This window comes from Larus michahellis, chromosome 18 (assembly GCF_964199755.1).
Source record: "Larus michahellis chromosome 18, bLarMic1.1, whole genome shotgun sequence".
Classification (NCBI taxonomy): Eukaryota; Metazoa; Chordata; class Aves; order Charadriiformes; family Laridae; genus Larus; species Larus michahellis.
In genome coordinates, this window is record NC_133913.1 from 2,094,188 (window position 1) to 2,117,728 (window position 23,541).

Genomic DNA, 23,541 nt, shown 5'->3' on the forward strand with positions numbered 1-23,541 from the left:
GCCGTGCCGGTGCGGTGGCCGTGCATGCCAATTCAATGGCCGCGCCGCGCCAAGTGCAGTGGCCACGTACGCTGGTGCAGCAGCCACGCCGTGCCGGTGCGGTGGCCGTGCATGCCAATTCAGCGGCCACGCCGTGCCAGCGCAGTGGCCGCGCATGCCGGTTCACTGGACACGCCGTGCCGGTGCGGTGCCCGCGCGCACTGGTGCAGCGGCCACGCCGTGCCGGTGCGGTGGCCATGCATGCCAGTTCAGTGGCCATGCTGTGCCGGTGTTAACGTCCATGCATGCTGGTGCGGTGCCGGTGCCACGCGTGCCCGTGTGTGTCCGTGTGATGCCGCGCGTTGTGCCCCCCCCCCAGCACGGCAGGGCAGAGCTGTCACGGGATGTGTCTTAAGCAGCAAACGTGACCCCCCCCCCTCCTCCGGCCCCCCGCCTCCGCAGCCGGGTGTGGGGCACCCCCCTCACCGGGGCGGCTTGTCCTGGGGAGGGGGGGCACAGCCTGGCCCCCCCCCCCCCCGGCCCCACACGCCCTCGCACTCCCCCCTGGGCCTCTCCCTCTCGTCTCCGTCTCGCGTCGCCATCGCACGTCCAGCATCGGCCCCAGCTTCGCCCGGAGGGGGGCAGAACCGGTGCCCCCCCCACACCCCCCCACCCCTTCTCCACTCTTCCCCCTGCCACCGCCTCCCCCCACCCCGGGTTCTCCCCGTCCCCGTGTTCCCCGTCCCCCCCCCCCCCAAGCACATACCTCATGGCTCCTGGAGGCCAGGGCCGCGGCGAGCCCAGCGGGCACGGCGCGGGGTCCCCCGACTATGCATGGTGCCGCGGTGGCGGCGGCGGGGGGGGCCGCGGCCGGCGTCGCTGAATGTAGGGCGCGGGACGGGACCCGGGGTTGGGGGGGTTGGGGTGGGGGGTGTTGTTTGGGGGGGTCGGGGGGGGTGGGGGGGCCGCTGAGCTCCGTGACAATCACAGTCTGTGACGTGCGATTTTAAACCCTTTTGTGTTTTGGTCAGGATTTTAAAGAAAGATATTTTTATGGTAATTGTTGCTGGTCTATTTTACTATATATTTATGTAATAAATATATGATGAAAAAAAACAAAACAAAACAAAACAAAAAAACAACCACCCCAACCCAAACCCACCCAACACAGCTCGGCTGGACCCGGTCTCTGCTTTCCACCGCTGGCTGCCGGAGTTGGGGGGGGGGCCGGGGCAGGGGGCCCCCCCGGCCCTGGAGCTGCCAGCGGAGCCATGGGGCTGGCGCCCCATTTGGTGGTGGTGGTGATGGTGGTGGTGGTGGGGGGTGTCCCAGCATCCCGGCGCCCACCTTGGAGGGGGGGTTACAGCCCCCTGGGAGTCCGGCGGGTGCCGTGGGGTTCGTGCTGCCCCCTCGGGGGGGTGTGTGTGTGTGTGTCTGTGTGTGTGTGTGCGCCCCCCCCCTCGCCCGCAGTGCTATGTACAGGTGTGGCGGGTGCTCGGGGTGGGGTGGGGGGGTCGGTCGGGGCCCTACTGGGCGTCGATGCGGAAGGAGAGCAGCTTCTCGGAGTGGAGGTTGTTGAGGGTGCGCAGGTCCGGCAGCTTCAGCAGCAGCTTGGTGAACCGCGACGTCTCCGCCGGGTGCGTCTTCAGGACGAGGGCGCGCAGGGCGCGGATCAGCGTCTCCTGCAGCTGCTCCACCGACGCCGTGTCCTCCATGCCCGAGCGGTCTGCAGGGGACTGGGGCGTCAGCGGGCAGGCGGCGACACCCCCGCCAAGTCCCCCCCCATATCGACCCAACTCCCACCTGCCGAGACCAGGACGACGGCGGTGAAGAGCCCCAGCTCCTCGTCGGTGAGGTCCAGGGCGCTGAGCTTCTCGCTGAACTCGAACATGGAGCTGAGGAGGTCGCCCATGCCCATGCCCCACAGCTCCTCCAGGCTGTACTTCGTCCGGCTCATGAACGTCACCGTCTGCTCCTTCACGTCGAAGAGCGAAGCGAAGCGAACCATCAGCACCTGCGGCACACGCGGCGTCAGCGGGACGGGGAGGGGGGTGGGGGGCTCCGCGCCGGCACGGCGGGCACCGCGCCATGGCCGAGGGGCGTCCTGCAAGGCTGCAGGCTGCCCTGCGATGCCGTGGGGCACCGTGCTGGGCCATGGGGCACCGTGCAATGCCCTGCTCCGTGCCACGGCTCCCACGCAGTGGGGCACTATGCAATGCCACGGGGCACCGTGCAACGCTGTGGGGCACTGTGCCAGTCCATGGGGCACCCTGCCAGGCTGTGGGGCCTTGCACAACGCCATGGGGCTCCTTGCCATGCAGTAGGGCACTGCGCAATGCCATGGGTCACTGCGCAAGGCTGTAGGGGCACTGTGCCCATGCCGTGGGGCTCCATGCCAGTCTATGGGGCACCCTGCAACGCCATGAGGCTCCGTGCCGGTCTGTGGGGCACCATGCAATGCCATGGGGCACTCTTGCCAGGCTGTGGAGCATTATGGAATGCCATGGGGCACCATACAATGCCATGGGTCTCCGTGCGACACTGTGCCATGCCGTAGGGAACTGGGAAATGCTGTAGGGGCACGGTGTCCATGCCGTGGGGCTCCGTACCAGTCTATGGGGGGCACTGTGCAATGCCGTGAGGGTCCATGATGGTCTGTGGGGCACCATACAACGCCATGGGGCTGCGTGCAATGCTGTGGGGCACTGCGCCGATCCGTGGGGCGCTGTGCAATGCCATGGGGAACTGCGCAATGCCGTAGGGGCACGGTGCCCATGCTGCGGGGCTCCGTGCCAGTCTACGGGGCACCGCGCAACGCCGTGAGGCGCCGCGCTGGTCTGCGGGGCACCGTGCAATGCCATGGAGCGCTGTGCAATGCCGTGGGGCTTCGTGCTGTGCCATGGGGCACCGTGCCCTCCGTTGAGTCCCCGGGACGTACCTCGAAGGTGCCAGCCTTGAGCAGGGTGACCTGGTCGTGCTGGGAGAGGGCCTGGAAGCCGGGAATGTGCTTGGCGAACTCGACCACCTCGCGGACGGCGGGGGTGAAGCTGAGGGAGAAATCCTCCCAGATCTCCTGCACCGAGCGCCCGCTGCGGCCGGGCGGGTGGCTGTTCATGGGGCAGGCCTGCGGGCGACGGCACGGCTCAGCCCGGCGCCGCGGGGCTCCCCCAGCCCCGCCACCGCCGCCCGGACAAGGCGATTAGTGCGATTAGCGGCTAAAAATACCCGGGGAGGGGGAGCGGGAGCCCCCGGGTGCTCACCGGCAGGACGTCCTTGGTGCCGCGGGGCCAGGGGCAGCCCCGCGTAGGGGGCTCGGGGTAGGTGGGGGGGCAGAGCCGGGGTTCAGGGGGGCCGGGGGTCCAGGCGGGGGGGGTGTCCCAGTGCAGGAGGCCGCTGTCGCAGGCTGGGGGGGGTCCCAGCTTGTCGTGCGCGTAGACGAAGATCTCTTTGTGAGCCTTGGCCACCTGCGCGATGACGTCCTCGGTGGCCCCCCCAGGGCTGGGCGAGCGGGGGGGCGTCAGCTGCTGGGGGAACTGGGAGAAGCAGGCAGGGGGGGCAAGTGGTGGGGGGCCGGGGGGCGGCGCGCGGCCCCCAGCCGGCACCAGACCCTCGCCGGGGCCAGGCATCGCCGGCACGGTGCCGCCCATGCCGTTCATGGCGCTCTGCATCTCCGCCAGCATCCGCTGCTTCTCCCGCTTGGGGATGCGCCCGAAGCGCACCGCTGCGGGGGACACCGGCGTTAGTGGGCACCCCAGGCACCCCGACACCCCCCCAGCCCCGCGCGATGGGGGACCAGGGACTGCCGGGTACGTGGCTGCATCCCTGTTCCCCCTCCTCCCCGGCTTGGAGGGGACGCACAGCCCTGAGCGTAGCGGGGTCCATCACTGGAGGGGACGTACAGCCCCGAGCATGGCGGAGAGGGGGACGTGTCCCATGGGGGCATGGATGGCACTCAGTGCAGGAAGGGGGACCTGACCCTGGAGGGGACGTACAGCCTCAAGCACAGGTGCCCATCCCGGGAAGGGGACATACAGCCCTGAGCATGGGGGAGACCCATCCCTGGAGGGGATGTACAGCACAGGGACAGAGGGACACGTCCCGTGGGGCATGGATGGCACCCAGTGCAGGCAGGGGGACCCGACCCTGGAGGCGGACGTACAGCCCTGACCATGGGGGAGGACACCCATCAGGGGAGGGGACATGCAGCCCTGGGCACAGGGGGGATGTACAGCACTCAGCATGGGGTCCCCGGTTCGGGGGGTGGGGGGGGGGGTCCCGGGGGAGGCCGGGGCCGAGCTCACCATCACGGGACATGCCGACCAGCAGGCACTTCTTGAAGCGGCACTGCTGGCAGCGGTTGCGGTTGATGCGGACGATGGAGCAGTTCTCGTTCTTGAGGCACTTCTTGTACTGGATGTTCTGCTGGATGCTGCGGCGGAAGAAGCCCTGCGGAGCCGGGGAGGGGAGGGGAGGGAAGGGTGTCACTCGGGGCTTCCCCAGCACATCAGGAGCTCCGCGTCACCCCGATGCCATCCCTGGTACCTTGCAGCCCTCGCAGGCGTGGACGCCGTAGTGGAAGCCGGAGGCCACGTCCCCGCAGACCTTGCAGAGCAGCACCATCCCGTTCAGCTCTGGGGAGGGACGGGGGTGAGCGGGGTGCCGAGGTGCCCACCGCGGGGGTGAGGGGGGGGGGAACACGACACCACCCGCCACCCCCCCCCAGCCCACCCCACTCACTGGTGACGGTGCTGCCGGCTTTGCTGGGCGAGCTGCGGCGCCGCTCGTCCACGGGGACCTGCTGCACCCCGGGGTAGTTCACCGAGGAGGCGTACGATGAGGAGGAGGAGGAGGAAGAGGAGGAGGAGGAGGAGGAAGGGGAGCCATCCTCACGGGGGGCCAGCGAGCCCCCGCCATAGGCGCGGGAGTCTTGGAGGGAGCCGGTGGGCGACGGGGGAAAGTAGGTGGGGAAGGGCTGGGAGCCGGACTGGGAGCTGCTGTTGGAGCTGTCGCTGCAGAGCGAGACGGGGCTGGTGCGGTTGGGTGAGGCGCCGCTGGAGCCCACGTAGCTGATCACGCCGCCTGCGGGCAGAGCAGCGGGGCCACACATGCACCGAGCTGCGCCGGGCTCAGCCTCCCCCCGCGCCCAGGCTCGGGAGGAGACCCCGGGGAAAGGGCATCGCAACCCCGGGGTGGGGGTCCCCGGGGAAGCAGCCCGGATGCATCCCGGAGCCGTGGGTGTCACGCCACGCCTCGGCCACACGTGTGCCGCCCGCCCTGAGTCAGGCACCGCGCCCGCCACGGGTGCCGTCCCCACGTGGGACGGGGCCAGCCGGGTGGCCTGGGTGCGTGCCAGCCAGGGACACGGGCACGGCCCCCGGGAAGCGCCCGTGGGAGGAATGTGGGCCGGGAACCCCATAACCGGGAGGTCACGGCAGTTCCGCCCGCCGGCTCCGGTGGCACAGCCTTGCTCCCAGCCCCACAGGTCCAGACAGCAGCCCCCACCCCCCATAGCACCCGGGGTTGGGGGGGAGTGGGGGGTGTCACAGCCCCCACCAGGGGGAATGCAGCCCCCACTGCAGGGCTGGGTCGGCTTTGCGTGGGGAAACCCCACAAAGCTGGGGACCCCCACGGTGCTGTCAGCCATGCCAGAGGTCACAGCTCCCCCCCCCCCAGTCTCTCCCCCCCTCCATGCAGCAGCACCAGGACACACAGCTCGGGGACACGTGGAGGGTGACACTGGGGACACACGGGATCGCCGGGGGACATGTGTCTCCCGCCGCACACGTTGGCCCCGCAGCCAGCCTGCCGCCACCACCGGTGCCACCAATCCCCCCCCCCCCACACACACCCCTTGTCACCGAGCCACCTCCAAAGGGGGTCACCGAATCGGGGACAGTGGGTCCCACACACCACCCCCCCCACCCCCCCCGCCAAAACTGCAGCTCCGGGGGATCCCCAGCTGCTGGGACACCAAAATACTGGGGGTGCAGCAGGATATGGGGGACACTCCCCGCCCCAAAACACTGCGACCCCCTCCTGGGGACCCCCCCCCCCCAAAGAGCCTCCCCGCATCCCCGCCCCCCCAACCCCAGCCCCGGCTCAGGCGGCCTCACGCCGCCGCCCCACGTGCTCGAGCCGCACGTGGCCTCCCGCGGCCCCGCCCCTTCACGCTTTGCCCCGCCCCCCTCCCACCCCATTGGCCGCGCCGAGAGGCCGCGCCCCCTTTCTCGTTGCCGTGGAGACAGCTCCCCCCTCCCCTCCTCCCTTCGCCCCCCCCCCCCCCCCCCGCCCCCCCGGGGTTGGAAAGGGAGAGTGGAACGCGGCGTCCCCCACTTCCGGGTGTGACGTCACGAGGGGGGGCAGCGATGATGTCACGAGGCGGCCAATGGGCGGGGGGCGGGGCGGGGCTGCGGGGAAAACAAACTCCGCACGTGGCAGCGGCGGGGAGGGGGACACGTGCCGGGGGGGGGGGGGAGCGGACGGGGGGGGGGCACCGCCTCCGTTTCCACCGTCGCCGTCCCTCCCGGTGCGCGTCCCCGCGAGGGGGGACCCGGGCACGCGCGTTCCCGCCTCCGCCATCCACGGGCTGCCCGGTCCCGCCGCGCTCCCCGCCGGTCCCGGTGTCCCGGACACCCCGCTCCCGATGGCCGTCCCTCCGGTCCCGGTACCCGGGACACCCCGATGCTGGCTGCCTGTCCCTCCGGTGCCCGGGACATCCCGATCCCCGTGTCCGTTCCTCCCGTCCCCGTGTCCTATTCTCCAGTCCCGGTGCCCGGGACACCCCGATGCCGGCTGCCCGTCCCTCCGGTGCCCGGGACACCCCGATGCCAGTGTCCGTTCCTCCTATTCCGGTGTCCTACCCTTCGGTCCCGCTGCCCGGGACACCTCGGTCCAGCTGCCCGGGACGCCCCGGTGCACCGATCCCGGTCCTCACCCTTCCTACCCCCCCGCGTCCAACGCGCCCCGGCGATCAGGACTCCCCCGATCCCGGTCTCCATCCCTCCTGCCCCGGCGACTGGAGCGCTCCGGTGCCGGTGTTCGGGTCGCCCCGGTGCGCAAAACGCCCCGGTGCCAGCGCGCATCCCTCCCTCCTTCCCTCCCTCCCTCCCGGGGACGCCCCGGCCCCGCTGCCCGGTCCTTACCCCGCTATGCAGGACCGCCCGGTCCCGGTAGGAAGGAGCCCCGTTCCGGGATGCGGTCCCGGTGCGCGCATCCTGCCCGCTGGGGTGTGCGGGATCCCCCCCCGGTCCCGGCGTCCGGACCCCTCCGACTCGCGGGTCTCCCCTCGCTGCGGTCCCGCTGCACCGACTCGGGACTCCGCTCCCGGTGCCCGCCACGGTCCCGGTGCGCACGGAGAGGGGGGGGGGGTGGTTGGATGTTCCGCCGGGGCACTGACCTGTGCTGCCGGCCTCGGGGGCGGCCATCCTGGGAGGGGGGACGCGGGGGGCTGTCCCTGCCGGAGCCGAGGCGAGGGGAGCCGCGCCGAGCCGTGCCGCGCCGCCGCCCGGCGAGGGCTGTTGTGCGCCCGCCGCCCGCCCCGCCGCCCGCCCGCCACCGGCCGCGGCTGCGCACTCGGCCGCACGCGGCGCCGCCGCCTCCCCCATGTGATTCCCGGGGAGAGCCTCGTGCCCCAGTGACACACTTTCCGCCGGCGGCCCCGGCCCCGCGTCGCCGCCGGGGAGACCGGGCACGACGGGGACCCCCGCGGCGGGGCCGGCTCACGGACCGCCGGCACCGCCACCGGCACCGGCACCGCCACCGGGGACGGCCGGGTGCAGCGCTGGCAGCGCTGTCACCCGGCACGGCGCTGTCCCCTGCACCGGGGACACGGAGGGACACCTGTCACCCGGCACGGCCACGGTCCCTGCAATGGGGTCACCCAGGCGTGGCACTGTCCCCTGCACTGGGGACACCCAGGCACAGCGCTGGCACCCCTGTCACCCTGCACAGCCCTGTCCCCTGCACTGGGGACACCCGGGTACCCCTGTCACCCTGCATAGCACTGTCCCCTGCACTGGGGACACCCAGGCACAGCACTGGCACCCCTGTCACCTTGCCTGGCACTGTCCCCTGCACTGGGGACACCCGGGTACTCCTGTCACCCGGCACAGCATGGTCCCTGCAATGGGGACACCCAAGCATGGCACTGTCCCCTGCACTGGGGACACCCAGGCACAGCACTGGCACCCCTGGCACCCTGCACAGCCCTGTCCCCTGCACTGGGAACACCCAAGCATGGCACTGTCCCCTGCACTGGGGACACCCAGGCACAGCACTGGCACCCCTGGCACCCTGCACAGCCCTGTCCCCTGCGCTGGGGACACTGGGGGACACCTGTCATCCTGCTGCAGCATGGTCCCTGCAATGGGGACACCCAAGCATGGCATTGTCCCCTGCGCTGGGGACACCTGGGCACAGCACTGGCACCCCTGTCACCCTGCACAGCACCATCCCCTGGGGACACTTGGCACCTATGTCACCCAGCACAGCACGGTCCCTGCACTGGGGTCAGCTGGGAGCAACACTGGCAGCCCTAGCACCCAGTATGGCACTGTCCCCTGCAGTGGGGACAGTGGGGGACACCTGCCATCCTGCCACAGCATGGTCCCTGCATGAGGAACACCCAAAGCATGGCACTGTCCCCTGCAGTGGGGACACTGGGGTGCACGTGTCACCCATCACGACGTGGTCCCTGCATGGGGAACACCCAAAGCATGGCACTGTCCCCTGCACTGGGGACACCCAGGCACAGCCCTGGCACCCCTGGCACCTTGCACAGCCCTGTCCCCTGCACTAGGGACATCCAGGGGCAGTGTGGCACCGGCACGCAGCCTCCCCCCCCCCACATCAGGGGTGCCTGTGCCCGGTGCAGCCCCTGGCACGGCCGCAGCACACCCGACTGCGTGCGGCACAGCCGGACCCCTGCCCAACCGGCCCAGCTCAGCCCCCCGCTGTGCCCCCTCCATGTCCCCCTGCCTGTCCCCAGTGCCACCGGGATGACGTGCTGCCCACGGCGGGTGCCCGGGGTGGCACGTGCCTGGCCCCACAGCCCAGCCTGGCCCCGCTCCCGCTGCTGCAGGGGCTGCAGCGACGAGCTGCGCCCGGTGCCGCGGTGCCAGGGCAGAGCTGCCCAGCGGATCTGGGTCACAGCATCGGCGCCAGCCCAGCCCCGTGGCACCGGGGGCTCCGGGGGTGCTCGTGACCCCGGGGGGAGGAAGGAGCTTTTCGGGGCGGGGGGGGGGGAGCCAGCACCCTCCTGGGTGCCACGTGCCGGGTGCTGCCCTGGCCCCCAGCCAGGAGGAGAAGGTGCAGAGCACAGACGTGCCAGCGCCGGGAAATCCTCGGAGCTAATCCCACGGGAGGGGAGGCCTCGGGTGCCCTGGCCGTGCCGAGAGCCTGCGGGGTGCCCGGCGGTGGGGGGGGGGAGGGCACGACACTGGAGCTCTGCGCCCCAAGGACCATTCCCTGGTGTACGCGTGGGTCTGTTTTCCTCCGCTGGTGGCCCCCGGGGACCCCCCCGTTGGGCGCTGGGGCTGCTCCCTGCTCATGGGGCGCCCCACGGCGCTGGGGCGGGGGGGGACACCCCGTCACCCTGCAGGAAGTGCCCTCACCCTGAGTCACTGGACGGTTGCACGGGGCTGTGGCTGTGCTGCAGCCAGCACCTCCGGCAGGGAGAAACCCCGGCATCTCCCGGAAGGATGTGTGGGGCCAGGCTGGCACGGGGGGCCAGGGGACCCAGAGGGGGGCACCCGCCCCGGGGTGGGGGGCCCTCACTGCCACATCCCTGCTCCCGGCCGTGCCCGGGCTGCCCTGAGCGTGCAGGTGCCACCGTCCCCGCACGGCGCCTCGTTCCCCTCCCGGCACGTTCCTGGGCCACGGCAATTAGCCGTGACTCAGCCGCTCGGAAAACAACCCTGCGCATGGTGCTGCGGCACACGGCACATGGCTCGGAGCCGGCCCTGCATAGGGATGCTCGGCTGGACCCCGCTGCTCAGCTCCCCCGGGGGTCTCCGGGATGGGTGCAGGGCTGGGAGGGACCACATAAATCCCATGGGATCCCACCGGGCGGTGCCACTGTGGGGCCAGGACCCCGGCACAGCGGGTCGGTGTGAGGGCACCGTGAGCAGGACCCCCGGGCTGGGTGCAGCCGGGACGTCCCGGCAGCAGGACGGGAGATGCCGACTGGGGATGGTCCCATGGGCAGCAGGGCTGGGGTGACGGGGCCACCAAAGCCACCGGGATGGCAGGGTGCTGCAGCCGGGCACGTGCCCGTTGTGCCCTGCACCGGACCCTCAGCAGCCCCATGGCTGAGCCATCCCCGGGACCCTCCCAGAGGCTGGGGCTGTGCCCTGGGGAGCTCCCTGCGGGTCCCCGTGCACCTCGACATGACTGTCCCTGTGCACCCTGAGACGGCTTGTCCCCGTGCCAACCAGTCCACGGCGCGGACGGGGCACCTCAACCCCCAACAAGGTCCCAAGGTCGTCACATGCCACCGCGCTCAGGCGCCAGGTGAGCCCTGCCCAGTGCGGTGGGGGGACACACGTGTCACCCCAGCCCCTGCCACCCGCGCTGGCCTTGCCCGAGGCCAGCAGCCAGCCGTGCCCCTGCCCCCTCCCGTGCCGTGCCCCCCAACTGCACCCCCTGCACCCTCCCAAGCCCCCCACTTCCACACACCCCCGCGAGGGGCTGGGCCCCCCCTTCCCTTGCAGCGGGGACCCCGCTGCTGCCCGGGGTGATGGAGGCAGCTGCAGGGTGAGCTCGGCGGTGCCAGGGAGTGGGCGTGAGGGCCGGCGGCCGCGTGCCCTGGTGCCCGGGTTGCCGGCGGTGCCGTGCGGCCATGCCACGTGACAGCGCGCTCCGCTTGCCGCCAAACGCCTGCGTGCAGAGGGATTTATTTTTACTCCGGGCTGGCCGGGTTGTTTACCTTGTTGTACCTTTTCCAGGAAAAGGGGGGGGGTGTCTCTGCCAGGGACGGGGGTTCGTTCCTGCCTACCGCCCCCCCAGGCTGGGCACTGGGGGTCCGACAGGGTGCAGACCCCCCCCAGCGCTGCAGCCCAGCACCCCCCCCCTCCCCGTGCTTGGACGCCCTCCAAACCCGCTGCGGCGCTGCAGCAGCCCCATGGGGTTGAGGACGCCGGGTCTGGCTGCGTCCCCGTGTCACCCTGGGGCACATCGTGCCTCAGTTTCCCCAGCCATAGGTGTAACGCTGCAGTGGGGGGGACAACCAGAGACGCTGGGTCTCGCCCTGCTTGGCGGGGGGAGTCCTGCACCCTGAGCCCCACTTTCATCCTCACAGGGTCCCACTGATGGCGGAGGGTGGGAGGGCAGGAGCCCCGGTGCCACCGGGGGGTGCCGGGCAGGGCTGGGTGCTGGGGGTTTTGGGGTGCTTTCCCGCCGTGCAGCAGATCCCCGGCTGCAGGGCGCGTCCCCACGGCTCTTGGCAGGGGCTGGTGGCTCCGTGCTGCCAGGACTTGCCTTTCCCCTCCCCACGGAAAGGGAAAAAAAAAATCAGGTAAACAAGGCAGGCCTGGCCCAGGCAGGGAAGGGGGCCACCCCATGGCAGGCGGGGACACCCCACGGCGGGTGGGGACACCCCACAGCGCCCCGGCACTGCAGGATGGGGCAGACCTGGGTTGGTGGGCAGAGACCCCAGGAGGTGCAGGATCTGGGGGTGCAGGGGTGCCCGGATCCGTGAGGGTGCAGGATTTAGGGGTGAATGCACCCCAGGAGGGTGCATGGACCCGGGGACCCAGGGAGCGTGCGAGGTGCACAGGAGGGTGCAGGGGTGCGGGATCTTGGGGTGCAGGGACTCCAGGGAGAGTGCAGGGGTGCAGGATCTGGGGGTGCAGGGAGCCCAGGAGGGAGCAGAGACCCCAGGAGGGTGCAGGATCTTGGGGTGCAGGGACCCCAGGAGGGAGCAGAGACCCCAGGAGGGTGCAGGATCTTGGGGTGCAGGGACCCCAGGAGGGTCAGGAGTGCAGGATCTGTGGGTTCAGGGACCCCAGAGAGGGTGCAGGGACCCCAGGAGGGTCAGCAGTGCAGGATCTGGGGGTGCAAGAACCCCAGGGAGGGTACAGGGGTGCCGGATCTGGGGGTGCAGGGACCCCAGGAGGGTGCAGAGACCCAGAGATCAGGGGGATGCCGGGATATGGGGGTGCAGGGGCCCCGGTGGAGGGGGGACCCCAATGTGTTCAACACACAGGGTAGTCCGGGGAGCCCCCGGCATGGGGAGCAGCCGGGATGGGGGCGGGGGGGCAGCGGCCCCTGTGTCCCCCCCTGCCTGCAGGGTGGGGCTGCAGCGGCGCTGGCCCCCCCCCCCCCTCGCCCGCACCCCTCCTGGTCGCGGCCCCATAAATCTCCGGCGCTGCTGTTTGCGTTCCCGTGTCAGCCCCACGGCCCCGGATCCCCGAACTGCCGCAGGGTGGGGAGCGCAGGGGCAGCGCCGTGGCGGGGACACACACACACACACACACACACACACACACACACACACGGGGGCCCCTTCGGCCTCACGGACCCCCCCCCCCCCCCCCCCGCAATGTGGGGCGGGCAGAGCGGGGAACCCCCTCCCCTTTCCCACCCCTCCGTCACCCCCTATTTCTTCGCCGTGGGATGCGGGGCAGCCCCTCCGCAACCGCCCTCGACCCCCCCGTGGCGGGGGGGGGGGGGGGGGGGGGGGGGCCACACGGGGCGGCGGCGGGTTTGGGGGGGGGGGGGGGGGGCACGAGGCCGCTTGGCGTCTGTTGCCGGCCCATGTGAGCGGGTGCTCCCTTCCTCCTCCTCCTCCTCCTCCTCCTCCTGCCGGGGTGCGGGGAGCCCTCTCCATCCCAGCGAGCGGGTTGCGGCGTCACGTGGCGCTGGCATGTGAGCCCTGCTCCATTTTTAGCCCCAGCAGCCTCCCCGCGCGGCGGCGGCCCTGCTGCAGAGCCATGTGCGGGCGGGCGCCCGGCCGGCACGTGGGCCTGCCGCAGCGGGGACGGGGGCACCGGGAACCCCCACACCCCACACCCCCCCCCCCCAACTCCCTTCACCACCACACCCCCCCCCGCGCACCCCCTCCCGGCCCCGGACACGCGTGGGCGAGCGTGTGCGCGTGGCGGGATGGAGGGCTTGGCGTGACACACGGGGGGGGGGCTTCCCCTGCGCCGCCGTGGGGGGGTGGCGGCGGTGGCACCGCCAGCGTGGCACGGCCACCGCGGTGGTGGAGGAGGACCCCACAACTCATCGTGGGGGGGTGGGGGGGTGTTGGGTGCGGGGGACACCCCCCCCCCCCGCCCCCCCGTGTCCCTCCCCTCCCCGTGAATGCGGCTCTGCGGCGAGGCACGTCCCCCACGTGTCCCCTGCGGATCCCCGGCACGTGCCCCGCGTGTCCCCTGTGTGTCCCCAATGCCACGGCCCCGTGTGCTGCGGGGGGGGGGGGGGGCTGGGAGGGGGGGTTGCTGTGAGTGTGTGTGTGTGTGTGTGTGTGTGTGTGTGTGTGTGTGTGTGCGCGCGCACACGTGTGTGCGCGGGGGCTGCAGCACGGGGGGGCTGCGTGTGTGCAGCGGGGCTGCAGCGCCTGCAGGGTGCGCGGGTGCCTGCAGCGGGGGCTGCGGAGGTGTGCGTGTATGTGTGCATGCGTGTGCATGTGTGTGCGTGTGCATGCATGTACATGTGTGCGTGTGAGCGTGCATGTGTGTGCGTGTGCATGTACATGGGGGGTGTGTATGTGTGCGTGCATGTGTGTGTGCATGCATGTACATGGGGGGTGTGTGTGCATGCATGTACATGTGCGTGTGTGCGTGCGTGTGCGTGCGTGTGCATGTACATGTGTGTGTGAGCGTGCATGTGCATGTGTGTGCGTGTGCATGTACATGGGGGTGTGTATGTGTGCGTGCATGTGTGTGTGCATGCATGTACATGGGGGGTGTGTGTGCATGCATGTACATGTGCGTGTGTGCGTGCGTGTGCGTGCGTGTGCATGTACATGTGTGTGTGAGCGTGCATGTGCATGTGTGTGCGTGTGCATGTACATGGGGGGTGTGTATGTGTGCGTGCATGTGTGTGTGCATGCATGTACATGGGGGTGTGTGCGTGTGCATGCGTGTGCGTGTGTGTGTGCATGCATGTACATGTGCGTGTGTGCGTGCATGTGTGTGCGTGTGCGTGCGTGTGCATGTACATGTGTGTGTGAGCGTGCATGTGCATGTGTGTGCGTGTGCATGTACATGGGGGTGTGTATGTGTGCGTGCATGTGTGTGTGCATGCATGTACATGGGGGTGTGTGCGTGTGCATGCGTGTGCATGTGTGTATGTGCATGCATGCACATGTGCATGTATGTGCATGTGTGTGCGTGTGCATGTACATGGGGGGTGTGTATGTGTGCGTGCATGTGTGTGTGCATGCATGTACATGGGGGGTGTGTGTGTGCATGCGTGTGCGTGTGTGTGTGTGCATGCATGTACATGTGCGTGTGTGCGTGCATGTGTGTGCGTGTGCATGTGCATGCATGTGCCTGTGTGTGTGCATGTATGTGTGCATGCGTGTGCATGCTGGGGCTGCAGTCTCTGCCGGGGGGTGTTGTGGGGGCGTGTGTGTGCATGTACGTGTGTGTGTGTGTACGTGTGCATGCGTGTGCACGCTGGGGCTGCAGTCTCTGCCCGGGGGGGGGGGTGTGTTGCGGGGGTGTGTGTGTGCGTGTGCACACACTTGCACATGTACACCGGGAACCGCAGGGCTGTGTGCGCATGTGAGTGTGCGTGTGTGTGCACACGGGGGGGCTGCAGGACCCCCAGGAGTGTGGGTGGGTGCTCTGGGGGGGCCGCAGACCCCGGGGGAGTGTTTGTGGGTGCACACGGGGGGGGGCTGCAGACCCCGTGGGATGGGGGGTGTGTGTGTGTGCATGGGGGGGGCTGCAGATCCCAGGGGAGTGTTTGTGGGTGCACACGGGGGGGGCTGCAGACCCCATGGGGGAGTGTGTGTGCATACGGGGGGGCTGCAGACCTCATGTGGGGGGGCTGTGAGCACACGGGGGGGCTGCAGACCCCATGGGGGAGTGTGTGGCTGCACTGGGGGGGGCTGCAGACCCCGTGAGGGGGTGTGTGCATACCGGGGGGGCTGCAGACCCCCATGGGGGGGTGTGAGCACACGGGGGGGGCGGCAGCCCCGCGGGGGCACTGGCAGAGCCCGGCTCACGCAGGACAAACCCGTCCCCGCAGAGCGGGCCCCCTCCGGGCCCCCCCGCGTGGGTGGGATCGCGGCGGTGGGTCCGTGTTCCCCGCCCCCCCCCACCCCCCCCCCGCCCCGGAGCAGGGTCTCCCCGCCGGGTCCCCTCGCCGTGGGGCCGGGCCGGACCCCGCCGAACCCACGGTGGGCGGTGGGACGGGGCCAGGGCCGGGGCGGGGGGCGGGACCCCGGCGCTCGGGAGCCACCGGGCGGCCGCGCCCCGCTACTGCCGACCCGGGACCCCCCCCACCCCCGGCACCCCTGGGCAGCGCCCACGCGGGACCGGGACCGGGATCGGGGACCGGGGACCACCCCACGTCCCGGGGGGTGGGGTGGGTGGAGGGGGCTGCCCCCGGTCCCTCCCGCGCTCAGACCTGCCCCGCTCCTCGCCCCCGGGGTCCCGGCCCCCCCCCCGCTCCGCTGCCGGCGGCGCATGCGCACCGAGCCCGGTTTAAAGGTAACCGGGGGCCGCCGCGCGGGCCCGGCCTCCACCCGCCCCCGGTACCGGCTGCCCCTTCCCCTTCCCTCCCCTCTTCCCCGTTCCGAGCCCCCCCCCGCCCCGTGTGGAGCGATCCCGCGGCTCGGCCCCGCACCGGGGGAGGGGGGCGGCGGCGGGGCAGCCCGTGTCCCGCGGCCCCCACCGCCCCCACCCGGGGCGGGGGGGGGGGGGGCGACGATGCGCTGCGCTGATGGCGGCGGGGCCCCGCCGTCCCCCGGACGGCGCAGCCGGTGGCGGCCGCCGCTGCGCCGCGTCGGCGGGCGGTAACGGGGCGGCGCGGAACGGCGGCGGCGGGGCCCGGCCATGAGGTCCACCGCCTTCCGGGCGGCCGAGCCGCCGCGGGGGGGGCGGGAGGTGGAGGAGGAGGAGGAGGAGGAGGAGGAGGGCACCGCTCCGCACCGCCCGCCGCCCCGCCGGCCCCGGGAGCCGCCGCCGCCGCCGCTGGGGGCACACAAGGGCCGCGGCGGCGGGGTGGCGGCGGAGCAGCAGCGCTGGGCCGGGCTGGTGCCGCTGGCCGGCGGCAGGCAGGCCGGGGCGGGGGATGCCGGCGCCCGGCCGCGCTACCAGGCGGTGCTGCCCGGGCGCGGCGGCGGGGAGGGCGCGGCGGGGCCGGGGCCCGTCGAACCGGGCCCTCCTCCTCCTCTTCCTCCTCCTGCTCCGCCGCCGGCGCCGGCGGCCGCCGCCGTTGAAGGCAAGTGGAAGAGCGGAGCGCGGCGCGGCGGGATGGGGGCCGGCGGCGGTTCGCCGGGGCAGGCGGCCTGTCTGCGGCAGATCCTGCTGCTGCAGCTGGACCTCATCGAGCAGCAGCAGCAGCAGCTGCAGGCCAAGGAGCGGCAGATCGAGGAGCTCAAGGCCGAGCGGGACACGGTACGGCGCGGGGGGGGGGGGGGGGGGGGGAGGTACGGGGAAGGGGGGGGGTGTAGCGGGAGGCGGGAGGGGTGCGGGAGCGCGGCACGGCGGCGGTTAACTCCCCCTTCCCCCGCCGCGAGTTTAACCTCGAGTTTACACACGCCCCCCCCCGCGGGGTTACCTCCCCCCCCACCTCGAGTTTACCCCCCAGGTAATACACATAACCCCGGGGTTACCCCCCCACCTCGAGTTTACCGCCCCCCCCCCCCCCGGTCACACATGGATATCCCCGGGGTTACCCCCCCACACACCTCGAATTTGCCACCCCCCCCGCGGGGTTACCCCCCCCAATGAGTTTAACCCCCGCCCACCCACGGGGTTAACCCCCCCCCCCCCCCGAGGTTAACCCCCCCCCCCCCTTCCTCGAGGTTACCCCCCCAGGTTAACTCCCACCCACCCACGAGGTTATGCCCCCCCCCCCCCCCAAGTTTAACCTCCACCCTCGAGGTTACTCTCCCGAGATTAACCCCCACCCACCCACGGGGATACACCCCCCCACCCCCCCCGAGTTTAACCCTTCCCCTCGAGGTTACTTCCCCGAGGTTACACACGCACACCCCCCCCCCCCCCCCCCCGAGGTTAACCCCCCCTGGGTTAATGGCCTCCCTCCAGCACCCAGGGGTCCCCCTGGGCTTCCACCCAGCAACAGGTAAGTGCCCCCCCCGCCATGGCACCTCAAAGGTTAATGCCCCCCCCCTCCTCCTTGGGGGTTAACAGCCCCCCCCTTTGGGGTTTAACGCCCCCCACCAGTGGCGCCCCAGGGGTTAATGGCCCCCCCCCCCCCGTTGGGGGTTAACGGCCCCCTCCCCTTGGGGTTTAACGCCCCCCCCCCCCGAGGCACCCCAGGGGTTAATGTCCCCCCTTGAGGGCTATTGCGCCCCCCCCGCCCAGCACCCAGGGGGTTAATACACACACCCACCCCCACCCCCCCCGATGCCTTGGGGTCTACTACTGCGGGGGGGGCCATCAGTCTGCCCTCACGATATACCGAGGGGGTTAATACCCCCCTCCCCGGGGGGTAATGCCCCCCCCCAAAGGGTTAACGCCTCCCCCGTGTCGCCCCAGGTGTTCATGCCCCCCCCCCCAGGCACCCAGGGGGTGGTGCCTTCCCCCCCCCCCCCCCCCCCCCAACTCCCCCCCCCCCAGACAAAGGCCGGCGGGGGCACAAAGGCCCGGGGCGGGGCGGGCCGGCGGGGGTTAACGGGCCGCCGCCCGTCGCCATGGCAGCGGGCCCGCGGGGGGGCCTTAAAGGGCCCGCGGCGCCTTCCTGCCCCGCCGCCGGTTCAGTCGCCGCCACCACGGGGCGGCGGGGTGGGTGGGGGGCATGGGGGACCCCCCCCACGGCCACGCAGGGCCCCTGGGAGGGGGACGGCCCTGCTGGGCATTGCCCCTGCTGTGTTGCCCCCCCTGTATGGGCCCTGCCTGCACTGCCCTATGGACGCTGTGCGTGGGCCCCCATATGTGCCTTGCCCTATGGATGCCGTGCGTTGCCCCCTATATATACCCTGCCTGCGCTGCCCGGTGGACGCTGCGCATTGCTCCTGGTGTGTGCCGTGCCCTATGGATGCCGTATATTGCCCCCCGTATGTGCCCTGCCTGCACTGCCCTATGGATGCCGTGCATTGCCCCCTATATATATCCTGCCTGCACTGCCCTATGGATGCCGTGCGTTGCCCCCTATAGAAGCCTTGCCCTATGGATGCCGTGCATTGCCCTCTACATGGGCTCTGCATAGACTGCCCTATGGATGCTGTACATTGCCTCCTATATGTGCTTTGCCCTATGGATGCTGTGCATTACGCCCTGTATATACCTTGCCTGCACTGCCCTATGGATGCTGTGTGTTGCCCCCTCTATGCATGCCTTGCCCTATGGATGCCGTGCATTGCCCTCTATGCATGCCTTGCCCTATGGATGCCGTGCGTTACCCCTGGTATATACCCTGCCTGCAGTACCCTATGGATGCCGTGCATTGCCCCCTATATATACCCTGCCTGCAGTGCCCTATGGATGCCGTGCATTGCCCCCTATATATACCCTGCCTGCAGTGCCCTATGGATGCTGTGCGTTGCTCCCCAGGGGTGCCCTGCCTGCGCTGCCCCACGCATGCGGCGCGTGCCGGTTGACCGCGCTGGCGCGCCTGCAGTGCCGGCGGTTGCGGTGTCCCCGGTTGCGGAGGGAAGAGCCGCCCCACGTGGCGCAGCCGGCGGGGCCGTACGGCGATGCCGCGTCCCTGCGGTAGCTGCCGAGCCCTCCAACATGGAGGAGCCGCCGCCGCAAGGCTTCACCGCAGCCAGGCAAACCCCCGGTGCACCGGGCAGGCGGGGGCTGCTGCCAGCTCCTCTCCCCGAGCCTGGGGCAGCCATGTCCCCCGGGGGGTGCCGTCTGTCCCCCCCCCCCCTGTGCTTTGCCAAATGGCTGCGGGGACGGGTGACCGAGGGTGGGTGTCACCCAGGTGGGTGCTTGCTTTTTAATGAAGCCCACATCTAATTACAAACGGGGTGCCCGGGGAGGGTGCGGCAGAGGTCGGGACCCCCAAATGGCTCCTCGAAACGTTGTGGGGTTTGCAGGGCCTGTGGGCAAGAAGCCACCAGAGAGCAAGTGGCCATTTTGTGCCGTTTGGCCATCTCGGCCCCTGCCTGCTGGCACTGCCGTTAGACTTGCCGGGGTGCGGTGCCCGCAGCACCCGGTGCTGGCCGCAGACCCTGCCCTCGTCCCCTCTGTGAGGGTGGGTGTCAGCCATTGCACTCCCGGGGTGCCGGGAGCCCTGCGGTGCCGGCTCAGCCACCATTCAGGGGCTCCCGGCAAACGTGCTCCTGCACCCCGAGCGTCACCAGGGAAATGCCAGGACGGGCACCACAGCAGGTGGCACCGGTCCTGCACCGCCGGTGCCGGGGCGCTTCTGTGTGGTGGCTCCGGTGCTGTGGGTCAGCTCTTCCCGGGGTGTTTCCCGGCTGCCGAAGGGATGTGCAGGCAGGGTGTCGTCCCCTTCCCCCCCGCCCCAAGATCGCAGCCCCGAGGTGAGCCCTCGCCCTTGCGTTGCAGCTCCTCGCTCGGATCGAGCGCATGGAAAGGCGGGTGCAGCTGGTGAAGAAGGACAGCGAGCGGGAGAAGCACCGCATCTTCCAGGGCTTCGAGGTGGACGAGAAGCCGGAGGCGGAGGCGTGCGAGAAGCTGCCGCTGGAGTGTCCCCAGGACCTGCTGGAGCCCCCCCCGACCCTGCAGCCCAAGCACTTCCCCTACGGCAGGAACGGGAAGGGGCATAAAAGGTTAGAGGGTGCCGGGGGGGGGGTTGTGTGGGGCCAGGGAGAACCTTCCCCATGGCTTCACCCACCGTCCGTGGGGCTGGCGCTCGAGCCGCTCCGAGAGGCTGCCTGGCACCGGGAGCGCATCGCATGGACCGTGGGCACCGGCTGGGGGTGGGCGAGGAGTGGGGGGCGTCCCAAAACACTGGGGAAGCCCCTCTGGCCTCTGGAAACCTGCCTCCAGCCGGCCCTGGCACAGCAGCCCTGGATTGGGGGTGCCGGTGGCCCCGGTGCGGGGCGAGGATCCGCATGCCCGGCTGAGCTCCTCTTCCTCCCGCAGGAAGCCGACGTTCGGGAGTGCGGAGAGGAAGACGCCCGTTAAAAAACTGGTGTCCGAGTTCTCAAAAGTGAAGAGTAAAACTCCGAAGCACTCCCCGGGGAAGGAGGAATCGGGCGGCTCCTTGTCCGAAACTGTTTGTAAACGAGAACTGCGGAGCCAAGAGACTCCGGAAAAACCCCGCTCGCTCCTGGAGACCCCGCTCCGAGCCTCCGCCCTGCCGAAGGGCCCTGGTGCCCACCCCAAGGAGAAGGGCTTCTTCAGCAGCGAGACAGACGACCTGCCCTATCTCTCAACCACCGAAATGTACTTGTGCCGCTGGCACCAGCCGCCCCCGTCGCCGCTGCCATTGCGGGAGCCCTCCCCAAAGAAGGAGGAGACTGTAGCAAGTAAGCGATGGAGAGCCCGCCGTGGCACGGGCGGCAGCGTGCCGGGCGTCGGGGCAGAGCCAGCGGCCGGGGAACTGGGGTTTGGTGCCCTCGCCCTGCGGCTGGCCAAGGGGCAGAGTCCCCGTCGCGGTGGGAGAGCTGCCGCCGGTGGTGCTGCGCTGGCTCGTCCCGCGGCGGCGGGTGGCAGCCCTGATGCCGGCGATGGGCTCTACCGAACCACGTCTCCGGCTTGGCACGCTGGCACCGCACCGGGCAGGGCTGCCGGCCCCGCTCCTCATTAGCCGCCCAGTTTGCCGAGCAGCCCGCGCGCCCGTTTGGGCAAGGGATGAAGCAACTTCCCGTTGGCGGTTGGGAAAACGCGTCTGTGGCTTGTGCCGCTGCTGCGCCGCGCCGGTTCCTTGAATCTGGTGTCAGTCCGGCCAACCGCCCCCTTCCCGGCTGATCTCCTCTGGGTCCCGCAGCGCGGTGAGCGCCGGCGATGGGCAGCACCGGGCTGTGCTGCGGCAGACGCCCGTGCTGCCGGCGATGGGCAGCACCTGTGCCGCGGCAGATGCTGCCGGCGGCGGCGAGGCTGCGCTGGATGGCGAGCGCCCTGGTGCGGGGGGAGCTCGGCGCATCTCCTCTTGGAGCGGCTCAGGTTTGCTTCTGTACTCGGCCGGGGGGATGGCGATGAGCTCTGCCTCCCCCCGGATCGCCTCCCGGCGGCATCGCTCAGGCCGGGGGTTTGGGGAGGCCGAGCTGCGCTCCCCGAGGGAGGGACGGGCTGGAGGGGGGCGTGGAGGCGGCGGGGATGGGGCTGGGGCGCGGGGTGACAGCCTGGCCTCTCCCCCTGCAGTTCCGTCTTGGAGGGACCATGTTGTGGAGCCCCTGAGAGACCCCAACCCCTCGGACATCCTGGAGGTACGTACGCCCTCCCGGCGGGTGCCGTGGCTGCTGCCAGAACCGGCATGGCCGCAGGCTCCTTCCCGGCTGTTCCACCGCTCCAGGAGAGTGGATCGGGGTGTTGGCAGTGGGGCCAGTGGCATCTCGTCCCCTCGTCCGGCATAAACAGCGTGGCAAATCCCGGCTGCGGTTGGAGGGCTGGGGTTGGGGGCGAAGGGCCGCAGCGGCTCCGGCTGCCGGCTCCTGGTGCCATGAGGACGCGCTCATCCCTGTCTGTCCTTGCAGAACCTGGATGACAGCGTCTTTTCCAAACGGCACGCGAAGCTGGAGCTGGATGAGAAACGAAGGAAAAGGTGGGAGCAAAGAGGGTGATGGGGGGCCGGCGTGCCCGGCAGAGCGGATGGTCCGCAGGGAAGGGCCCTGGGGTGTCACCCAGGAGGGGACACGCCATCCGGTCACCCCAGGGCGCAGCCGGCAGCGGGGGTGGGAAGCAGAACGCTGCCAGAGGAGGGATGCTCCTGCATGGCTGCCATCGCGGCAGCCCCCCGAGCTCCCCAGGGGGGTCGCGGCACCTGCCCCCTTGTTTCCTGCGGATTCTCACCGCCCGGGGTGGGGGATGACACACGTTTTCCAGGTGGGACATTCAGCGGATCAGGGAACAGCGAATTCTACAGCGGCTGCAGCTCCGAATGTACAAAAGGAAAGGGATTCAGGAGTCGGAGCCTGAAGTTACCTCATTTTTCCCTGAGCCAGATGATGGTGAGTGCCTTTGGCTTGGTGTCGGGGGGCAGGCAGGGGGTGCTGGGGGGCAGGCAGGAGCCCTGCCGGCAGCAGGGGGGTGCAGGCAGGGGGTACCTAACGCTCCGGTGTCTTTCCCACAGTGGAAAGTTTGCTCATCACCCCCTACCTGCCTGTCGTCGCCTTTGGCCGGCCCTTACCAAAACTGACCCCACAGTGAGTACCGGTGTCACCGGCGGCGGGAGGGGATGGGGCTGGGCTGTGCCGGGCACCATCGCTTGTGCCGGGATGGTGCCGCGCTGACGCCGGCTCTGCCCGCAGGAACTTCGAGCTGCCCTGGCTGGACGAGCGCAGCCGCTGCCGGCTGGAGATGCAGAAGAAGCAGACACCGCACCGGACCTGCCGGAAATAACGGAGCCGCCAGGAGCTCCGTGCATCGTGCCGACAGCCGCTGCCCTCCCCTGCCTTCTCGTTGCCGGATGGTTCCGTTCCTCAGTACTCCCAGTTTTGTTCTTTTTGGGTTTTGCAACACGTTTTCCCGGACTCGTCCCCCGGCGGCACCGGCTGAGGTTTCCCACCGGCTGCTCCGGCCCCGGCGGCAGCGGGCGGCCCCCGGCCCCGTCCTCGCTGCCCCTGCCCTCCCCAAGCCCGCGTTCGGTGTATTTTGGAAATTTGCCTTCGTGCCGGGGGGGGGGTGCCGCGTCCCGCCGGGACTCTGCCTGCCGCTGCCTTCGTGTTGGGTTCGGGTAGAAACGGGGATAAAGAGCAGTTGGTGCCCGAGCGGGGCGGGGGGCCACTCTGGGCTTCCCCCCCCCCTTTCCGGGGGCTGTAATGGGGTCGGGGGTTGGGTGGGAGGGGGGGGAGAGTTTAAAAACAAAACCTTTTTTTTTTTTTTTTTTGTGAAATAGAGTTCCTATACGCACAATTTTGGGTTTTTTTTTTTTTTTTTAAAGGTTGTTTTATTTTGGTTGGTGTTTTGGTTTGTTTTTTTTTTTTTGTAATTTAAATGTTTTGAGGTTGGTAAAAGGTGCGTTGCGAGAGCTGGCGTCGCGGGGAGGGGGCTGGCGGGGGGGAGGGTGCTCCGTGGGTCCCACCGGGCCCCTTGGGCCCCGCTGACAGAGGGAGCCGCCGGTCGCGGTGCTGCCGGTGCCATCGGCCCGGTAAATGCCGGGATTCCCCCGGGCCTGGGCCCCCCCCCCCACCCCGGGGAGGGTTCAGTTACCCCCAACCTCCGCCGCACCCAGCTCCCGCCCGGCACCGAGGTTAATTAGCGGAAGGAAACCTGTTTAAAAAAAAAAAAAAAAAAAAAAAAAAAATTTAAAAAAAAAAAAAAAAGGAAATCTGTTTTAAAAAAACCA

At 70.1% G+C, this 23,541-nt stretch overlaps 2 protein-coding genes across 3 annotated transcripts; one reads left to right on the forward strand and one right to left on the reverse strand.

The window, feature by feature from the left end:
• Positions 1 to 1,037: 1,037 nt before the first annotated feature.
• NR1D1 (nuclear receptor subfamily 1 group D member 1) lies at positions 1,038 to 7,505 on the reverse strand. Of its 2 annotated transcripts, XM_074562020.1 has the most exons (8): positions 7,376 to 7,505; positions 4,717 to 5,058; positions 4,522 to 4,610; positions 4,281 to 4,425; positions 3,240 to 3,700; positions 2,918 to 3,103; positions 1,783 to 1,993; positions 1,038 to 1,705 (listed from the first exon to the last, which is right to left on the reverse strand). In XM_074562020.1, the coding sequence occupies exons 1-8, from the start codon at positions 7,401 to 7,403 to the stop codon at positions 1,506 to 1,508; spliced, it is 1,662 nt and encodes a 553-aa protein (XP_074418121.1). In that variant the 5' UTR covers positions 7,404 to 7,505; the 3' UTR covers positions 1,038 to 1,505. The 2 variants fall into 2 exon arrangements, with proteins under 2 accessions (XP_074418121.1, XP_074418119.1); XM_074562018.1 differs by lacking the exon at positions 7,376 to 7,505 and having other exon boundaries at positions 4,717 to 5,607.
• An 8,341-nt stretch (positions 7,506 to 15,846) lies between these two features.
• MSL1 (MSL complex subunit 1) lies at positions 15,847 to 23,473 on the forward strand. Its single transcript, XM_074561731.1, has 8 exons — positions 15,847 to 16,550; positions 19,638 to 19,861; positions 20,178 to 20,563; positions 21,399 to 21,463; positions 21,731 to 21,798; positions 22,080 to 22,204; positions 22,327 to 22,399; positions 22,505 to 23,473. The coding sequence occupies exons 1-8, from the start codon at positions 15,987 to 15,989 to the stop codon at positions 22,593 to 22,595; spliced, it is 1,596 nt and encodes a 531-aa protein (XP_074417832.1). The 5' UTR covers positions 15,847 to 15,986; the 3' UTR covers positions 22,596 to 23,473.
• Positions 23,474 to 23,541: the final 68 nt, after the last annotated feature.

Bases quoted from the DNA above. Each gene is read 5' to 3' on its own strand.
- NR1D1 (XM_074562018.1), bottom strand. From the start codon at position 5,488: ATGGGGGGTGGGGGCTGCTGTCTGGACCTGTGGGGCTGGGAGCAAGGC. The intron at 4,611-4,716 runs GTGAGTGGGGTG...GTCCCTCCCCAG, and splicing joins AGCCGGCAGCACCGTCACCA to AGCTGAACGGGATGGTGCTG. The intron at 1,994-2,917 runs GTACGTCCCGGG...CGTGTGCCGCAG, and splicing joins TCAAGGCTGGCACCTTCGAG to GTGCTGATGGTTCGCTTCGC.
- MSL1 (XM_074561731.1), top strand. From the start codon at position 15,987: ATGAGGTCCACCGCCTTCCGGGCGGCCGAGCCGCCGCGGGGGGGGCGG. The intron at 20,564-21,398 runs GTAAGCGATGGA...CTCCCCCTGCAG, and splicing joins GAAGGAGGAGACTGTAGCAA to TTCCGTCTTGGAGGGACCAT. The intron at 22,205-22,326 runs GTGAGTGCCTTT...TCTTTCCCACAG, and splicing joins TTTCCCTGAGCCAGATGATG to TGGAAAGTTTGCTCATCACC.